The sequence below is a fragment of the Acomys russatus genome, chromosome 16, assembly GCF_903995435.1.
Source record: "Acomys russatus chromosome 16, mAcoRus1.1, whole genome shotgun sequence".
NCBI classification, from domain to species: Eukaryota; Metazoa; Chordata; class Mammalia; order Rodentia; family Muridae; genus Acomys; species Acomys russatus.
The window spans coordinates 46,882,455-46,902,842 of record NC_067152.1 but is presented as its reverse complement, the minus strand read 5'-3'; the positions used below and the strand labels follow the sequence as shown (position 1 = coordinate 46,902,842).

The window sequence follows — 20,388 nt, the reverse complement described above, 5'->3', positions numbered from 1 at the left end:
CTGGATGTGATGGCACACTCCTTTAATACTAGCACGTGGGAGGCAGAGGCAGGCAGATCTCTGGGAGTTCCAGGCCAGCCAAGGCTACACAGTGAGACTTTGTCTCTTCTTGGGGGCTGAGGTAGGAAGGACAGCTGAGAGCTGCACACAGCCTGGGCTATATAGTGAAACCCTGTCTCAAAGGAACAAAACCAGCCAGGCACAGTGTCACATACCTATAATCTCAATACTGGAAAGCTGAGGCAGGACTACCAAGAATTCAAGGTCTGGGATTAAAAAAAATATATAAAAGTAAACAAATAACAATAGCAAATAAATAAATTTTTTCCAAATAATTTAAAAAAAAAAAAAAAAAGCTTCCCAACTTAAAATCTACACAAAGAGGTAGGTATGGTGGCATGTGCCTATAACCATGACAGTCATGAGAGTGATGCAGGAGGACCAGGAGTTCAAGCCGTCCTCAGCTACCTATCATGTCAGTCAGACTGGGCTACATGAGATCTTTTCTCACAAACTTACACAAAAGCACTTGAGAATATTCTTAGCAGCAGCAGCATCCATAATAGCTCCAAATAAAACTATTGTATGTGTTGATCTGTAGTAGATAAATTTTACTAAATTCACATGCTTAAAAACTTTGCAGAAGCCGGGTGGTGGAGATGCACACCTTTAATCCCAGCACTCGGGAGGCACAGGCAGGCGCATCTCTGTGAGTTCGAGGCCAGCCTTGTCTACAAAGAGAGTCCAGGACAGCCAGGGCTACACAGAGAGACCCTGTCTCAAAAAACAAAACAAACAAACAAACATAAAACTTTATAGAAATGAAATGATCTACAGTTATGTTAAAGACACAGACTAATTTAATAAGCATACCATTCAACCCCCTTACCTCAGAGTTCATTCCATACACACTCAGAAGGGAAGACAGCTAGTGTGTGGTTTAGGATTCAGCATGGCTGTCCCAGATCTGAGGAGAGGGCTCCGTGTTGGAGGGAGTGACAGTGAAGATGGTTGCTGACGCTCTGCGTCCTTACTGTGACAGGCCACAGATGTGGCTTTCATTACGTTTTCCTCATCAGGGTACATCTACGTTTGAGTTACAGTGAAGCAGCAATAACAACAGAGATTGAACTGTCTCCTGGTGACTCAAGAGGGACTGGAGAAATGCTCAATCGAGAAGAAGGGGCAGATAAGCAGTTGTGTGGGCTCAGAACCGTGGCAGGGCTCTCTCCTGGGAGGGTAGGGGAGAAGCAGGAAGAGGCACCGCAGGCCTGCAGGAGCATGCTCCTCCTGCTCGTCACAGGACACCTGCGTTTGTCCCTTACACAGGGTTAGAGTCCCTTCTCCAAATTGGAAGAGCAAAGGTTCTGAAAATCTCATCTCAAATCCCCTGGCAGCCCATTCTGACCTGCATTGAAGAGTTAATTATAGCTTTCAGTTGTCCCACTTAGCGAGAACCACCTTGTGGTTTTGCCTTAGAAGTCTCCGCTTCTGGATCACACACACAGTGCTGGGGGTGTTAAGTCAGAGAGTGCCCACCGTGCCCGCCAGACAGGCCTGCGCGGCTCTACTGTGACCCCTGCAAGTATTCTATCCAACACAGCACCGCTCCTCACAAAATTTCCCCAAAATACCCTCATTTGTTAAAGGCGCAAATTAGGTATTTATATAGAAAGGAGTTAAGTTCACTAGGCTGCCATCCTAGACCACTAGTTAGTATTTCTATCGTTACTGGTAGGCAATAAATACTCCCAGCATACTTATTAGAACATTTGATTACTCTCACAGCAGACTGGATTATCTAGAGAAGAAAGCTAGTAACTCCTGCCCTCTATTGGCCACCATCTCTCAGGAGCAGAGGTTCACAGATCACCATATCAGAAACCCTGACTGGTGGTTTATACTTCCCTGAGTCACAGCAGAGTGTAAAGAAAATCTCTTAACGCTTTACTTAATACACTGAATCTGTAACTGGGGGGAGGGGAGAATCTATTAAAAAGAAGACATTTCAGCCAGGAGGTGGTAGCGTACACCTTTAATTCCAGCACTGGGGAGACAGAGACAGGCCGGTCTCTGAGTTCAGCGCCAGGACAGCCAGGGCTACACAGAGAAACCCTGTCTTGAAAAAACCTAAAAAAGAAAGAAAAACAAACAAACAGGGCCAGAGAGATGGCTCAGAGGTTATGAGCACTGGCTGTTCTTCCAGAGGTCCTGAGTTCAATTACCAGCAACCACACCGTGGCTCACAATCCTGTAGGACATCTGGCGCCCTCTTCTGGCCTGCAGGTGTACATGCAGGCAGAGCACTGTGTACATGACAATACATCAGCAATAAAAGCAGCACACCTGCTAAACAGCCCACTCCCACTTAGTAGTCTCTTCTAATCTTCCAACCCTAACCCTGACATCAGAGAGGGACATGCGCGGTCTGAGTACAGCCACTAACAGAAACACCTGTCTGCAGAGCTCAGCTCTGTGATCCCGGCTCTGGTGGTGGGGGAGGAAGACGGAGCTCAGGATCATTCTCAACTACTTGAGCTCAAGGCCCAGTCTGGGCTGCATAAGACTCTGCCTCAAGAACTAAACAGGACTGAAGAAATGGCTCAGCAGCTAAAAGCACCAGGTTAGGTCCAAGAAAATCCAGCATCTCTATGGTCTCCATGGCACCAGTGAACATACAGGACACACAACACATAGATGCAGGCAAAACACTCATACACATTAAAAAACTTAGATTTTTAAAAAAGTGATCACATCTGATTGTCACCTATCTGTGTTAATTTATAATAAGTACAAGTTCATGAATTGAGAAGCTCAGCTTATTTATCAGTGGGAATGCTAATTCTAAATGGTCTCTCAGGGTACTTGTATCTTTCATTTCTTCAACAAACACTGTATTCTTACCTAGCACCACTCTAGAAAAAGCTTCACCTGCCAAATGAAGTCAACTAGAAAGCAAAGCCAGGGGCATTATGGGCTGCACAACAAACGCTGCCGCGGACTCCCCAAGGATTCCCAAGGAGAGACCACATGCAGGGTCACCCACGGCAAACGCACTCTAAGTTCTGTGAGCCTAGGTGGGCTTTATGCTCTGCACGACTCACTCTGCTGTCTGTCTTGTTAGTAAACATGAAACTCCATGTGAGGAAGGAGAGGCAGCAGTCATCCTGGCCCAAGAGTGGGCAGCGGCCACAGCAGGGCCAGTCCCAGGAGAAGAGAGGAGTAAGTCGTGAGGGCCCGACCACATGGGGGAGGCGGCCAGGTCCCCGGCGGATGGAGACCCTGAGGGCAGGAGGGGCCCTATACAAACGCCTCAGTGCGCCAGCTGCAGGACAAGGCCCAAGAAGAAAAAGACAGGGAAGCTAAGGCAACTGCACACAACCTCGTATTCCAATTCCCAAAGCTGCCTCAAAATTCCATTCTGGCCAGGCGTGATAGTGCACGCCTTTAATCCCAGCACTGGGAAGGCAGAGGCAGCAGATCTCTGTGAGTTCAAGGCCTGCCTGGTCTACAGAGAGAGTTCCAGGACAGGACTACAGAGAGAAATCTTGTCTTGAAAAATAAAAGAAAAAAAAAAAAATCCATTTAGCTGAGCTAAAATGGCTCAGCTGGTAGAATGTTTTCCTGGGATTTTTAAGGACCTAGGTTGGATCTCTTCTCCAAGTACCACAGAATGAACAAAATCTCATTCTAAGAGGCAGTTTGTCAGTTGCCCACTTATGTACTGACAACAGGAAACATCTCACTTTTCTTGAGTCTTATTTCCCGATACCGAGCTGTTCCTATTATGTGCCAACCTTAGCCTCAAGGACTCTACAGTCTAGACACAACTCGAAAGGCTTCTCATCACCCACGCACCCCGTGCATCACCCACCCATCTTTTCTGAGATGATACCAAGACCAGGACTAGTTACATGGCAGGATTCCTAGCAACTTCTCCAAGAGCCAATAGGTGCCTTTGCCTGCATCCAAATCCACAGCAACATGCAGGTCCAGGAGCAGACTAGAGGAGCCAGTGAGCCTAGTTCAGAGCATCCACCAAGGGCATGATGGCTTGCCCTCACCGCCCACAGATGAAGCTAAGAACCATCTTCCATCCCCCTAAATCCATGAGAAACAACATTGCAACCCAGTCAAAATGAGGAACTAGAATTCTCTTCCTGTCTAAGACGGACCTGGGTAGCACATTTCACTTACAAGTTTGCACCTCATCGCCTCAGAATTTCAGACCCTGATGGACACAATTAGTCCATACAAAGAAAGAATCTAATCTCCACAGCAAGCAAACAGCTCTGTTAGAAAGTTTATTAGGCTAATTTATTTTCTTTACCTTTTTTTTGGGGGGGGGGGTGCCCACCACAGTATGTAAGAGTTGGTTCTCTTCTCCTATTATGTGGGCTCTGAAGACTGCACTCAGACCCTCAGGTTTGGCAGTAATCACCTCTATCCAATGAGCCATCTTACTGGCCTAAATTGATTTCATTTCTTATAATCCCACAAGGCACTGAACCATCATTTTAAAAAACAGGTCTTGATTTCTTACCATAGGAAGACCATAGAATCCAAAGGCAGCAAACAGAAAATCTTAATTTGCTCAGGTTATTACATCTAATCCCTTTGCTCTACTTCAGCCAGAAACGCAGATGAGGACTGTCCAGCACATTTTCCTCCTTCCTTGGGGGTGAGAACTAAATCTGATCTGATATTATTAATTAAAGCACAGTGATGGTTTGAATGAGATGCCCACACTGTCAGATACTTGACTACTTGGTCCCCAGCTGTTGGCACTGTTTTGGCAGGTGTAGGAGACATAGCCTTGATTTGGTATGTCACCCGACGGAGGTTTCAAAAAACCCAGCACTTTCCAATGCCTTTAATCCCATCACCCAGGGACAAAACTCAGATATGGCTCCTAATTGGTATGTTTGCACACTAGAGACATCATATACCATACTTACAGGTTATTTTAAAAGGCCTCCATAGGGTTACTAGAAAGTCAGTAATTTACACTGGGAACAGGAACCAGGAGCAGCTTTTGCAGCTGCCAGTTAGCTCATCTCCTCATATGCAACCCTGACCAATATTGAACCCTAACTATGGGTATCATATTTATTGCTGAATTGGCAACTGGGATTCTTCATAAAGCAAAAAAGAGTCCAACATTTGCCTGTTGGCTTCTACTGCAAACTTTCCATATATGAAGAATAAATACCCTCCCTTTGAGAAACGAGTCTGGACATTTTACGGGCTTGGAGAGCTTCATCCTCAGTCCTAGCAACCCCTGTGGTCAGGGCCACGTTCCCTGACGCATGGATCCCTTCGCAGGCTTAGCCATGGGAGGACAGGTTTTTATAGAGGAACTGGTACCTGTCTAACATTTCTCGTGACCAGGAGGTGGTAGCAAAGGAATGCCTTCCCACACTGAGGGAATCACTCACAGCTGCCTATAATCCCCATGCCTAAACCATTCTCCCTACCCCCAGAAGAGGGCCTACTGAATTGGTTGGACCAATGGAATGGTCACAACATATAGGTAACGCATGGTTTACTGATGGTTCATCAGAACTAAAGGAAAGCGGCAGCCACAGGCCAGGGATGGAAAGGCCAACCCTGGGGAAGGAGCCACAAAGTCAGTGCGGCACTGTTGGCCATGAGACAAACAAGCCAAAGGGAAACCTGTCTTCTCCAGTTCATGGCGTGCGCAACGGTACAGCTACATGGTCATTAAAATGGAAAACCGTAACTGGCAGATAAACGCCAAAGATATCTGGTCATGGGAGGCACAAGTCGACATGGCAAAGCCAAGCAAGACTTATCAAATGTTCTGCCGCTCATACAGGCGAGACGGATGAAACATCAAACAAATGACAGAGTGGACAAATTGGCACCACGTTTGTTTATTTATTTATTTATTTACTTTTATTTAAATTTTTTGGTTTTTCAAGACAAGGGTTTCTCTGTGTATCCCTGGCTACCCTGGACTTGCTTTGTAGACCAGGCTGGCCTTGAACTCACAGAGATCCACCTGCCTCTGCCTCCCTGAATGCTGGGATTACAGGAGTGTGCCACTGTGGCCAGCTGGCACACAAGTTTTGCTCTTAGTTACCTGCTTCAGACTCAAACCTGAAAATACGCCCAGGAAGCAAGATAAAGCTTATTTCTAGAATTAGTTAGTGCTCTCCCAGAGGACCCAACACCCACATGGCAGCTCACAGCTGTTTGTGACTCCTATTTGAGGGGCTCTGACACCCTCACACATGCAGACAAAACACCAATGTACATAAAATAAATAAAAATAAATATAAAAAGTACTTAACCTGAAAACTGCTAAAAAACAATCAAACCGAGCTGGGCGTGGTGGCGCACGCCTTTAATCCCAGCACTCGGGAGGCAGATGCAGGCGGATCGCTGGGAGTTCGAGGCCAGCCTGGTCTACAAAGTGAATCCAGGATGGCCAAGGCTACACAGAGAAACCTTGTCTCAAAAAGCCAAAAACAAAACAAAACAAAACAAAACAAACAAACAAAAAAACAAAAAAAAAAAAAAAACCAATCAAACCAAGCTGGACACTGTGAAAAGCTTGGCAGAAACAGCTTCATTATCTAAAAGGTTTTACTGTGTTAGTTAAAACCTTTCCTTTTTATTTAGAGAAAAGGAGGGAAAAGCTACAGGATATTTGAAAATGCTGTGGACCCTACTAAGATTGTGCTGTTTATTAGAAAATCCTGTTTCTAGTTGTGGTACGGCTTATCCCAGGACACATCTTTTTCTTTTCTTAAATATTTATTGTTGAGTGTTCTATCTGCACGTGTGCCTGCCCACCAGAAGAGGCATAGGTTACATTATAGATGGTTGTGAGCCATCATGTTGTTGCTGGGAATTGAACCCAGGAACTCCAGAAGAACAGACAGTGCTCTTAACTGCTGAGCCATCTCTCCAACCCGGTGGCAGACACTTTTTATCCAAGAGCTATCTGCTTGTAAACAGGACTAAACTTAAGTCAATCACAGGTCAAGAGGTGGAGCAAGCAACCAGCTGACAGGAGTGAACATAGGAAAAAACTATGAAGAATAAGAGGAAGTCAGGAAGCTGGATAGAGGGGTGCACAGGAAGTAGAAGGGAGGGGCATTCAGTGTGAGGGGGTTTGGAGACATTGTGGAGAAGGAGACTTCCCTTTCCTTTTGGCTCAGGAGGAAGGTCAGTGGGTTCTTTCTCTGTCTTGAGCTAGCAGGCTTTCAGCATCTGGCTCCCAAGTCTTTACTGGTAAAGTCAAATGACTGATATTCTGTTAAAAACAACATTCCTTACCCAAGCATGGCGACTCATGTCTACAGTTCCAGTACCTGGTAAGCTGAGGTGGGAGGATCACTGAGAGTTCAAGGCTAGCCTGGGCTACACAGTAAATTCCTGTCTCAAAAGCAAACAAATGGAATAAAATCTGGGGCTGAAGAATTGGCTCAGTGGTTAATGGAGTATACTAACTCCAAGGATCAAAGCTCAGGTCCAGAGAGAACCAGAACAGCCAGGACTACATAGAGAGACGCTGTCTAAAAACAAAAAAACACTGGAAGAAGAAAAAAAAGTACACACTGAGAAACACCTTCTACAAGAAAGCAGAATAGCATGTTAATTCTAGCACTCAGAAGGCAGAGGCAGGAGGGTGGCACAAGCATGGAGACAGCCTGGTCTTTATAGAGCTCCAGATCAGCTTGGGATACACAGAGACTGTTTCAAAACAAAATAAATAAACTAAAAAAAGAGTAATACTTTTATTTTGAGAAACTGATTTCAACTAGTTTGACTGTGTTCTGTAGGAAACTGGTGGGGGGGGGGGGGGGAGTTGTTGAGCTACCAAGTCACTAAGCGCAGGCTGGTGCAGCCAGCACAGTTAGGACAAGGCTATGCTCCAGTCTCCCCAGAGCTCTGCAAGGACCATACACAGGATGAGTAAGAAGCTCAGCAAAGACCACCACACCAAGCCGAGACATGAAGATGGAATCCAGGTCAGACAGGAGCCAGTTACACAAGGTCTGCGGGAGAAATAGAAACAAGCAACGCTGGCAGGAACACCAAGCCCCTCTGTCCAGCATCAGGTGAGGTCAGCAGCAGGTCCACCCTGTTCTTCTAACAGCCCAGGAACAGTCTGTAAGCACCGCCATGAATTCTGTGCCCTGATACATGCTTTTACTTACTTAAACCACATGTTTAATATAATATATCAGGTTTATTTAGCTTTAAAACCAAAAGCCACTCTGGGTAGCCCTTCATCAACCAAGGGGGTGTGGGGGGGGGGGAGACCCAAAGCCACTCTGGGTAGCCCTTCATCAGCCAGGGCAGGGGGCCCCAAAAGCCATTCTGGGTAGCCCTTCATCAACCAAGGTGGGGGGGGGCACCCTGTCTCAGGCAGCAGGGAGGGACTGACTGAGGGTGCAGATCAATGGGAGAACACTTAAACAACATGTGTGAGGCCACATGTTTGACCCCCCAAAATAGAGATAATTATAGAATGGAGGTGAATTGCCTCTAACATTCCTGCCTTGCTCTGTAGCATTATCAAACGCCAAGGTTTTCTGGTATTTTGTTTAAGAATGCACTTTTCTCCTGTGAGTCAGGGTGTTTACTTACAGGTACACTGGTGTACCATGTGCATGCCTAGTGCCCGGAAGACAGAAAAGGACAACAGGGCCCTTGGAGCTGGATTACAGTTGGTTTGGGGACTGGAACAGACACTGGATCCTCTGCCAGAGCAGCAAGTGCTCACAAATGCTGAGCCATTCTCTCTAGCTGGCTCCCAAGTTTTGTTTTTATTCTGTTTTAAGATTTGTTTTTGTTTTTTTGGCACTGTATCTCACTGACGAGCCTCGAACTTTGTAGACCAGGCTGGCCTTCAACTCAGAGACCTCAGCCTGCCTCTAATATTTATTTTTCATGTGTGTATGTACAACATGTGTTTGGGGTGTGTGTGCTAGGAACCAAATACAGGTCCTCTGTAAGAGCAGCCATTGCTCTTAACTGCTGAGCCATCTCTCCACCCCACAAAAGTCAAGTTTTAAAAGCCCATGTCTCAATCAATCAATAAATGCCTATTTCGGTAGGTTGGTGGGACATGTTTTTAATCCTAGCACTCAAGAGGAAGAGGCAGAGGCAGGCGGGTCTGAGTTAAAGGCCAGCCTGATCAAAAGAGTGAGTTCCAGGGGCTGGAGAGATGGCTCAGAGGTTAAGAGCACTGTCTGCTCTTCCAAAGGTCTTGAGTTCAATTCCCAGCACCCACATGGTGGCTCACAACCATCTGTAATGTGATCCGATGCCCTCTTCTGGCCTGCAGATGTACATTCAGGCAGAGCACTGTATATATAATAAATAAATAAATCCTGTCTGAAAAAACCAAAACAAACCAAAAAGCCTACATCAATGGCCAATGAGATGGCTCAACAGGTAAGGGCACTGGCTGCCAACCTATGTTCTATCTCTGAAACTCATATAGTAGCGAAAACCAACTCCTACAGGCTGTCCTCTAGCTGGTGTGTGTGTGTGCGTGTGCGTGTGCGTGTGTGTGTGTGTGTGTGTGTGTGTGTGTGTGTGTGTGTGTGCGCGCGCGCGCGCGTCCGTCCGTCCATCCACTCTGACCCCTCTAAGCAGATACATAGCATTGCGTATATACCATACACACAGTATCTTGGGTGACTATCACTTAACATGGCTACGGTGACTCTAACACTTATCTAACCCACTCCACTCTCCCAGTAAAACAGGGTGGCAAAATTAGAACTCAGACTAAAAAAACAAAACAAAACCCCGACCAGTGCTGGCCCAATCAACCCTTATTACCCATAAATGCATCTACAAGAACCATGGCTACCACTGCCTTGGGACAGAGCTTCTGTTCCCATCAGAACACAGCAGGAGCTGGCTAGTGGTCGCACACGGGGCTGGACATGCCCAGGCTCCTTCTCCAGCCTTAGGAAAGGCATGCTCTGCTGAAGCTGTCAGGAGCCTGCTCAAGCCCCACTTAGGTAGATACAGAAACACACACCAACACCAAAACACAATCACTTGTTGGAGTTTGGAATTTTAGCTTCTTTTAGAACTACAACACTTTTTTACAAGTTACTTGGGAACCACCTTTTGAGGCTTCACCATAACCATCACAGATGTTTAACTCAACCTTGACCTTGGAGTCTTTTCCTATTTTCTACAAAGAAAATTCCCCCAGAAGATTGAGCAGGCTCTCGTCGAGCCAGTTTAGATTGTTAACAAAGGGTCTGCAGGGCTCTAGCACCAAGGTCCTTCCCTTCCACCACAAGGCTCACTCTGTGCATCAGTCAGAAATCAGGGCTCTAGCACCAAGGTCCTTCCCTTCCACCACAAGGCTCACTCTGTGCATCAGTCAGAAGCGAGAGGATCTAAGAAGTCAGACACTGTTGTGGGGGCAAACTTGAGATGTCTCTCTCCTAAGCCACAGACAAACCCAGCTTCAAAGAGCCCTGAGGTCTCCATGGAGTTCACAGTGAAGGGAGAGCACACCTGTCAAACACACCTACAGTCACTGAGAAGCCAGGGATGGGGATGGTTCTGAAGCCAGTTTGGAGTCAGGGCTATCCCAGTGCCCCTTGCTGGTTAGTTACAACAGGGACCTGCTACTCTGCTAGCACAGAGGGCACAGCAATAATCTGGGATACTTTATGTACACAAAGAGTTCTGAGCTGTTTTTTTAAAATATTCTTTTGGGTATGAAAATCTTTTGCTAGTTTAATGCTTGTAATTTCTAAGTATCTGGAATCTGAACATAGATCAGTGATTTCAATACATGTTCACTTTTTTATTTCACCCAAGAAGTGCTAACAGGTCTCAGGAAACTGAGCCCCGGAGATAAAATTCACTAGATTTAAGAGGATATCAGCATTGTAGTGCATGCCTTTAATCCCAACATTCAGGAGGCAGAGGCCTGAAGATCTCTGGGCTTTAGACTAGCATGGTCTATTCAGAGAATTACAGGCCAGCCAAGGCTATATAGGTGAGACTCTGTCTCTAAAGAGAGATGGAGACAGAAGGAAAGGCAGAGGGAGGGAGGGAGAAGGAATGGACACTGGGCAGTGGGGCTGGGTGTCACCATCAGGGTAGGAAACCAGACTTCATCGAGGCCTCATTAGGGTTACTATTGTTGTGATTAAAACAACAACAACCAAAACAACTTGGGAGGCTAGCCTGGTCTACCAAGTGAGTTCCAGGACAACCAAAATTAAAAATTGATGGCTCAACAGGAAAAGGCACTTGTCATGGAACCTGTTGCCCTGAGTTGCATCACCAGAGCCCACATGGTAGGAGGGACTTCCACAGACTGTACTGACTCCTCATGCACAGCACACACAGAAGGGGCGGGGGCAGGGGAGAAGAGAGAGAACAGGAAAGAAGATAAATAAATGTTTTCTTTTAAAAACTGCAGTTGGGCTGGTGGTGGTGGTGGTGCATATCTTTAAACCCAGCTCTCAGGAGCAGAGGCAGGTAGATCTCTGAGTTTGAGGCCAGCCTGGTCTACAGTTTCAGGACAGCCAGGGCTACACAGGGAAACTCTGCCCCAGATACAGACAGACAAACAGGTAGATAGAGATGGCTCAGCATATAACAGCTTGCCTCAGCAAGCCCAATGACCTTAATTGATTCCCAAAGCCAAAACACAGCAGTTTCATCTGAAATCCCAGCACCCCTAAGGTGAAATGGGAGGTGGAGGCAGAAGAATCACCCAGAAGCTCACAGGCCAGACTGAAGTATACAAAGAGGCAGAAATAAGAGAATTCTACCTTAATAAGAGAAAGAGAACCAACTTCTGAACTTGAACGCTCATCTCCATATAAGTGCAATGGCACCCATGCTTACACACAGAAAACAGAACTGCTTTAAAATGTTACAAGGTAAGTTACTTAAATCTAAGACAGCTACATTATCAAGTAAATGTTAAAATGACTACAGAGGGCAGTTCAGTCCTGGGCCCCAAACAGTAGAAGGAAAAATGACGCCTCCCACTTGTCCTCTGACTTCCATATGTGTACTGTGGCATGTGCACACTGACATGCACAAAGAAATGTAATTGTAAAAAACACTGGGCATGGTGGTGGCTACCTTTAACGGCAGCACTCAGGAGGCAGGTCTCAAGTTTCAGGCCAACACGTTCTACAGTCTGCAGAGCAATTTCCAGGGCAAAAACAAAAACAAACAAACCACACCACAACAACATCAAGAGACAAGTATAGAGGTGGATGTGTGTGGGGCAGGGAACAAATAATGTCTCAACAAATCCCTAGGCCACTGATGGGTTCTCAACATAGTAAAATGACAATTTCAGAGTGACTGTCCTACCTTGCAATGTCCATAAATCAGTCATAAAATGTGCCAGTGTGCTGAGTGAATGTGCATTTGACAACAACTTCACCAGGGAAGCAAGTCACTAAGCAAAGCCATCTCAACCTGCCTCACAGCCCTTGGTGAGCAAACACCCAAGCATTGTCCAGGGGGTGTTCTGACCAGCTCTGCCTGGGTCCTTCCCAGCAGGGAGCTACCCTCCAGCTCACACCTGCCAGTCCCTCTTCAGGCAAGCAAGGTCTTTGCTGCCAACTGCTGATGAACAAGGTTTCTACTCCTAACGCTGATCTCACCTCTCCACCCTTTCAAGATCCCCCTACATGGCAGGCGGTGGTGGCACACGCCTGTAATCCCAGCACTCGGGAGGCAGAGGCAGGCGGATCTCTAAGTTCGAGGCCAGCCAGGGCTATTAACAGAGAAACTCTGTCTCAAAAAGCAATCAATCAAGACCGCCTTACCCTTCACCCTCCATCCTGACGGCCCTGTTTTGTGGCCACCTCTACCCAACAGCCCCTCCTTACCTCTCCCTCCCTCACAGATACTACCAAGGCTCTGTCCAGCTCATCAGGACCAGCTCACTCCAGAGTTCCTTCCATCCACTCGTAGGCAGCAGCAGCCATTGCCTGAACGTGTGCAGTCTCTCTCCAGTTTTCGCTGACATACAGAGCAAGCCTACAAACATGATCCTACCAAATACAATTTCCAAGTCAAAAACCTATGTGAGAAGCATGGCTGTGTCATGACCCACTGCAGAGAGCCCATGAAGTCAGTTTCTTAAGAAGCGTAACTTGCTTTACATATTAACGAGCTGAGGCAACTGACCATGGTGATGCACACCGAGATGCTCCCACTGGGGAAGACAAAGCAGGAAAACCGTGGAGTTAGACACTAACCCAGGCCACACAATGAGGCCCTCTAAAAAAACACTTAGTTTCAGGCAACAGTAAAATCCACTCGTTCTGCTTATGCTGGCTTAGTCTAGACTGTTACTGATTAAAATGATGGATTTGGGGTTGAAGAGACGGTGAGGCTGTGAGGAGCACCAGACGCTCTTCCAGAGGATCAGGGTTTGGCTGCATTCACATAGCAGCTCCACAGGACCCAAAGTCCTTTTCTGGCCTCTGAAAGTACCAGGCATGCACCTGGTACAGACACATGGAAAGAAAACACTCACACAGATAAATTACATAATTGACATTATCTTTCTTTTGTTTTTTGAGACAGGGTCTCTCTGTGTAGCCTTGGCTGTCCTGGACTCACTTTGTAGACCAGGCTGGCCTTGAACTCAGAGATCCACCTGCCTCCCTGAGTGCTGGGATTAAAGGCATGCGCCACCACACCTGGCATAATTGACATTTTCAAAGTATAAAAACCATTAGGCTCAGTATGGTGGCACACGCCTTTAATCCCAGCACTCAGAAGGCAGAGAGTCAGGCGGATCGCTGAGTCCCAGGCCAATGTACAAAGACTCTATCTCAAATACGTACATCCAGGAGCTGCTGGAGGGCCGGGGTGGAGCTAAAGGGCAGCTGAGTGGTTAAGAGAACACACTGCTCTTGGAGAAGATCCAAGTTTGGTTCTCAGACCCACGCCAGCTCACAACCACCTCTACCTCCAGTTCTGAAGGAGCTGACACCAACACCCACACTTACACAATTAAAAAAAAAAAAAGGTTTTTAAAAGCTGTGTATTAAAAAAAAGTCGCTAATTTTGATATTACATTTAAGTTTGCTACCATGACAACAAAACAAATTCAAACTTTCTGGTCCCACTGATATTTTCTTTTTCTTTTTCTTTTTAAAGACTTATTTAAAAAAAAAAAAAAAAGACTTATTTATAATATGTATACAGTGCTCTGCCTGCATGTGCACCTGCGGGCCAGAAGAGGGCACCAGATCACATTATAGATGGTTGTGAGCCACCATGTTATTGCTGGGAATTGAACTCAGGACCTCTGGAGGAGCAATCAGTGCTCTTAACCTCTGAGCCATCTCTCCAGCCCTTCTTTTTTATTTTTTATTTTTGTTTTTCAAGACAGGGTTTCTGTGTAGCCTTGGCTGTGCTGGAATTCGCACTATTGACCAGGCTGGCCTGGAACTCAGAGATCCACCAGCCTCTGCCTCCCTGAGTGCTGGGATTAAAGGCGTGCGCCACCACTGCTCAGCTACCCACTGATTTCTTAAAACTTAGTCTTAGGCACTAAACTTAGTCACTAGACAGCAAAGGACCTTGTCTTTTCTGTTACTGTGACAAAATACCATAACCAAGGCAAATTCACAAAGCATTTATTTTGGCATATTTTTATGTAGAGGGATACAAATTCGTTATAATGGAAGGCACAGTAGCAAGCAGCAGCCATGGCAGCAGGGGCAGGAAGCTGAGAGATCAAATCTTGAACCAAGAGCTTGAAGCAGGACAAACAAACTACACTAGGAGAGGTGTTTATTCGCAAAGCCCACGCTTGGTGACAGACTCCTGCAAGGCACACCTCCTACACCTGCCCAAACAGCACCCACTGGAGGCCAAATACTCAAATGTCTGTACCTACGGAGGGCACGGCCACTAAGGTGAAGCCAACTCCAAGTCTAGACAAACCCATATTGGGCTGCTGCACACCCTCCCAGCCGGGATTCCATCCACTCCAGTGCCAGGTTACAGGCTTACCCAGAGCTGGGAAGCCACCTCCACCTGCCCATCTTCAGGAGACCCCAGAGATGCCAGCCCAGGAGCACCAGAGCTTCCAGCAAGGCACAGGGTCCCTAAATAAATAAACGAATGAATGTATGTATGCTATCATCCCTTGTATGAGGCTTGATATACTTGGCTGAAGAAGGACCTGCAGAATCATGTGGGCTTTTGTTTTTGGGGAAACACACCCCTGTTGTTGTCATGCATACTGAGTCCCAGCACCCACCCATCCACAGTCCCAGTACCCACCCATCCACAGTACTGCTGGCACAGGGCTCACCATCTATTGCAGAGAGCAGTTACTATTCCAACCATAGTTACTAAAGATATTCACCAAAGCCAGGACAGTCCTATGCAAATATGCATACCAAATACAGACAGTGTATACTATTTCAATGAATCAGTCACACTTTAAAACTACCACACCTTATATTCTTTCAGATTACCTTTAAGTTTTGTTTTCTTAGATAGGGTGGCACTTGTAGATCTGGTTAGCCTGGAACTCAAGCGAGATTCTCCTGCCTTTTTCTCCCAAGTGTTGAGTGGGATTAAAGGCATACACTAAGATGTCTGTGTGAGAGTGTCAGCCCTTGGAGCTACAGACAGTTGTGACCTGCCATGTGGGTACTGGAATTGAGTTCAGGTCCTCTGGAAGAGCGGACAGTGCTCTAACCACTGAGCCACCTCTCCAGCCCCACCTCTTTGAAATTTTAAAGTAACCTACAAAATACAACATATAAAAGTTGGAACTAGAATAAAGTCATGGTGGCTTAAATGTAAAACCAAGTGGAAAGGTGGTGGTGGAACCTTTAATCCCAGCACTCCAGAGGCAGAGGCAGGTGGATCTCTGTGAGTTTGAGACAAGGCTGGTCTACAAAGTCAGTCTAGGACAGCCAAGACTAAAACAACACACACACACACACACACACACACACACACAAGAAACAAAAAAAAAAAAAAAAAAGAGAGAGAGAAAAGAAAGCATATTTGCAAGCAAAGTCAGTCATGGTAGCTTATAAATACCAGCACTCAGGGTTAGTGGACGACAGACAGTGGTGGCATATATCCCAGTACTGGGGAGACAGAGGCAGGAGGATCTTTGAGTTCGAGGCCAGCCTGGACTACAGAGTGAGTTCAAAGACAGCCAGGGCTACACAGAGAAACCCTGTCTTGAGGCAAACAAACAAGCAAACAAAAATATAACACCTGGGGAGGGAGATTCACTAAGTGTTCAAGACTTCAGTGGCTCACGCCGGTAATCCCAGCCCTCAGGAGGCAAAGGCAGGAGGATCCTTCTACAAAGCGAGTCCAAGACAGCCAAGGCTACACAGAGGAAACCCTGGGGGGGGAGGGGGGGGGCGGAGCTCACGGCCAGCCTAACACAATACTGAATTCCCAGTCTGCCTAGATTATAGAGGGTTTATTTCTGAAAACATGAGAGTATTCATGCCTGCTGTGGCAGTGCACACTGTAATCCCAGATCCTAGGTAGAGGCAGGAAGGTCTCTAGTTCAAGGTCACCTTGGTCTCCATAGTCAGGACATCTCAAAAATATAAAAATAAAAAATCTCAGCTTCAGCATACTTACTATATTTACAATCTTAAGCGTGTTTGTAGGTGTACATTTGTTGGGTGGCTAGAGTGTCAACTCAGTGGTTAAGAGCATTGGCTATTCTTCAAAAAAAACTAAGGTTCAATTCCCAGGACCCACAGGGAGACTCCCAATTGTGTGAACTCCAGCTCCCAGGAATCCAAAGTCCTCTTCTAACCTCCGAAAGCACCAGGTATATATGTGTGCTGCTCAAACTTATACTTGTGGGAAAAACATCTATACATATAAAAAAAAAAATGCATTCAAATAATTTGGAGCTGGAGAAATGGCTCATCAATTAAGAAACCGAGCTGCCCTTCAGAAGACCTGAGCTTGGTTCCCAGCACCGCTAAGGGGCTCCTGACGCCTCTGCGGGCACCTACCCTCACACGCACATACCAACACAGACACATACTTACAAGCTTTAATCTAAAAAATTTTAATCTAATTTGAAAATTTATAAATAAATAAATAAATGAATAAATAAAGCATAGGCCAGCAAGACAGCTTATGGGTAAGGCGTGTGTGCTGTGGCAAATGCAGGCAAGGCACACACATAAACAAATGTATTTTATTTATTTACTTACTTACTTAATTTGAGGCAGAGGTTAACCCTGGCTGGCCTGGAATTCTAAATGTAGACCAGGTTGGCTTTGAACTCACAGAGATCCTCCTGCTTCTCCAAGCTGTCCTCTGGCCTCTACGTGTGTACTGTGGCAAGTGCAAGCAAGGCACGTATACACACACACAAACAAATGGAATTTTGTTATTTATTTATTTATTTATTTATAGGCAGGGTTATCTCTGGCCGGCCTTGAACTCACAGAGATCTACCTGCCTCTGCTTCCTGAATGCTGGGATTAAAAGTATGTGCCACTATTCCTGGCAACAAATGTAATTTTAAATTTATTGTTTTATCTGTGTGAATATTTTGCCTGCAAGTATGTCTATGTACTACATGCATGCCTGGTGATCAAATCATTCAGAAGAGGGCATCTGATGCCTAAAACCAGAGTTACAAATGGTTTCAAGCTATAATGTTGATGCTGCACATTGAAGCTAAAGTCCTTGGCAAAGAGCAACAAGTGTTCTTAACCACAAAGACTGCTAATTTAAATAAATAAATAAGTAAATAAATTTTGTAGCCAAGCACAATTGTCACATGCTGGGACACCCTTCCAAGGTTAAGAAATATGGGGTATACACACATGAACCTTAGTTAAAAAGCACAGCTCTTACCAGTATGTCCAAAAACTGAAAGCAATTAAAAACTCCAGTCTGTGGCAAAAGCTATACTGTCAGTGATCTAAAAAAGAACCCCGAGGAATAATTAGAATTTCCTGGAGAGCAAAGCTGCTTTTCAAGCACAGCAAATGATAATTTTATCCAACCACAGAAACAAATGAAATTGTTTTGTATTGTGATTGACAGCTCGCTACAAGGCTCCCTTGTCACTCTATGTAACCTTGTATTAATTCCCTAAAAAGCGAACAGCTTTTGTCCTGTTTTTGATTTATGAAGACAAGTGTCTCACCATGCAAACCAAACTACACTACACAGTCCAACCTTGCCTGGAACTTAAGTTTCCACCGCAGCCTCCAGAGTGCCGGGATGACACGGTGAAGACACTACACCTGGCTACAGATGCTTCTTTAAAAAACAGCTGTGTTCAAAGTATCCAGTTTTCCCAGCTTTCTAAGGTTCTAGGCACTTCCTATCATGTTTAGAGTTTTCAATTTTTAGGCCACAAACACTCACACACACACACTCCTGGGAAAAGAGAATTGCTAGGCTTAAGGCATTACCTTCATCATCATCATCATCATTATTATTATTATTTTCTTTCTTTCTTTTCCCCACTGAAAACGTGACTAACGGGAGAAAAAAAGTAACGGACATCTATTGATTTCAGATAGGTATTTTAGTTCGGGGCAGTTTTCCCACCACGCACTGCTTAACATCCCCCTTGGGTGCGACCTCCCTGAGGGCTGTGAACAACTTATGCAAACTCCCAGAAGGCACAGAGAGCCCGGAAAACTTGCACCCACCGCCGCGGATGAGGCCGACGGCAGGAAGGATGATGTGTGCCCAGGGAGGGCCCTGTCGGACTGGACAAAGGGCCGCGGGCTGGAATGCCAGCCAGTGCGTGGGGTCTGGCGCTGTGAGGGCAGGCGCGCGAGTGGGGGCCGAGTGCTGGGGGTGGGGCCGGCTCTGGCCGCGGGGGCGGACGCTGGGCATGGACGGTCCCTGCGTCTGGAGGGTCCAGGCTGCAGGTCGGACTCCGCTCTAGCCCCGCTCCTGGATAGCGGGCCAGGATCCCTCCCTCCCCGGCGCTGACCCGGCTCTTGAGGGTCTCCCGAGCCCCGCCTGCCTGCTCAAGGGCAGTGGGTTCGAGGCCCGCCCTCCCCGGGGGTGGGTCAGGTCCAGGCCGCGGGCCCCCGCCCGCCACTCACACGCGCGGCAGCTGCAGCGGCGGCGCCCCGCGCCGCTGGAACACCCCGTCCACGAACACGCCGTTCTTGCCGAGACAGCGCAGGTAGAAGTCGCCGCCCGCGTCCGGCCGGGGCTGCGCGGGCTCCGGGGCCGCCGCCGCCGCCGCGCTATGGCCGCCGCCGCCCGGGGGCGTGAAGATCTCCAGGTGGCGCCGGGAGATGAAGCTCGAGTGGCCCATGCTCACGTCCACCGAGCCCTGCGACGAGTTGCGCCCGATGGTCACCGAGCGCTTCTTCATGAGGTACTCGAACTCGCGGCCTTCGAGCCGCGCCACGGCCCAGCCGCCCGCCGGGGATCCGCCGCCCCCGGCCCCGCCGCCACCGCCGCCCGCGGGAGGGGCGCCCGCGCCCGAGAGCGCCGCCGCGGCCGCCATCGCCTGCGAGGAGGCCTGGCCGATCCGCGCGGGCGCCCTGGCGGGCCGAGGCCCGGGCGCGGTCGTGGGCCGCGCGAGCCGAGCACGGTCGCGGAGACCGCCGGCCGGCCGGCGAGGAGAGCGGCGAGGGCGGGAGCTGGCGCGGCCGCGCGCCGGGGCCGCACGACGGACGGGCGCGCCGGCCAATGAGCGCGCCGCACGCGGTGGGGCAACCGGGGCCGCCCAATGGCGAGCCGCGCCTCACGCACGTACGTCCAGCGGCGTCGGGCGACGCGGGTCGGCCGCGGCGGCGCGGAAGACCCGGAGCGGAGCGCGGAGCTGGCGCGGGGACGCGCGCGCGCTCTGTCGAGCGCTCGCTCGCTCGCGGGGTGCGCTGGGGTCCAAGGTCAGGACGGGCGCCCGGTGCGCCCCGGGAGCCGCCGGCCGGGCTTGCCCTCCTCCGCCCCAGGCTGCGCGGAGCCGTGCGCGCGCGCTGCTCGCAGTGCTGCGCTCAGTCATTCACACCGGGGACTGACTGCGAGCGGGGCTGAGCGTTCCGCCAGCTTGAGTGTGACACTGCCCGTGGGAAGAGCGGGGCTATGCAGATCGAGCAGGCTGGGAGGGGTTCAAGAAGCCCGTGCCGGTACCGAGGTGGCGAAGGGCAGCCGCAGGTGCACCTGCTCTGGCTCTGCTGAGGGAGGCACGTGGTCACGAAGAACGTCACACCAATATGGTGGCCACTGGGTGCAGGCGATGGGGTGCAGTGTTCTTTCCACTGATGCACAAAAGGAGTTCAGGTCAGGAAGAGTGGAAAGGTTGAGTGCAGGCTGGACTTAAGCTGCACGGGGAAAATGAAGGCTCTGGGCAAGAGCTTCTAAGTGGAGGCCCCAGGCGAGAGGCATCGGAAC

The 20,388-nt window shown here is 48.2% G+C and overlaps 1 protein-coding gene across 2 annotated transcripts in view; it reads right to left on the bottom strand.

Annotated features, from left to right (window-relative positions):
- Nucleotides 1-19,501, bottom strand: part of Foxk2 (forkhead box K2) — a 43,464-nt gene extending 23,963 nt beyond the window's left edge. For both annotated transcript variants that reach the window (XM_051159260.1, XM_051159261.1), the window contains exon 1: nucleotides 19,089-19,501. In XM_051159260.1, the coding sequence (XP_051015217.1) occupies nucleotides 19,089-19,501 (413 nt within the window). The remainder of the gene's footprint in view (nucleotides 1-19,088) is intronic.
- Nucleotides 19,502-20,388: the final 887 nt, after the last annotated feature.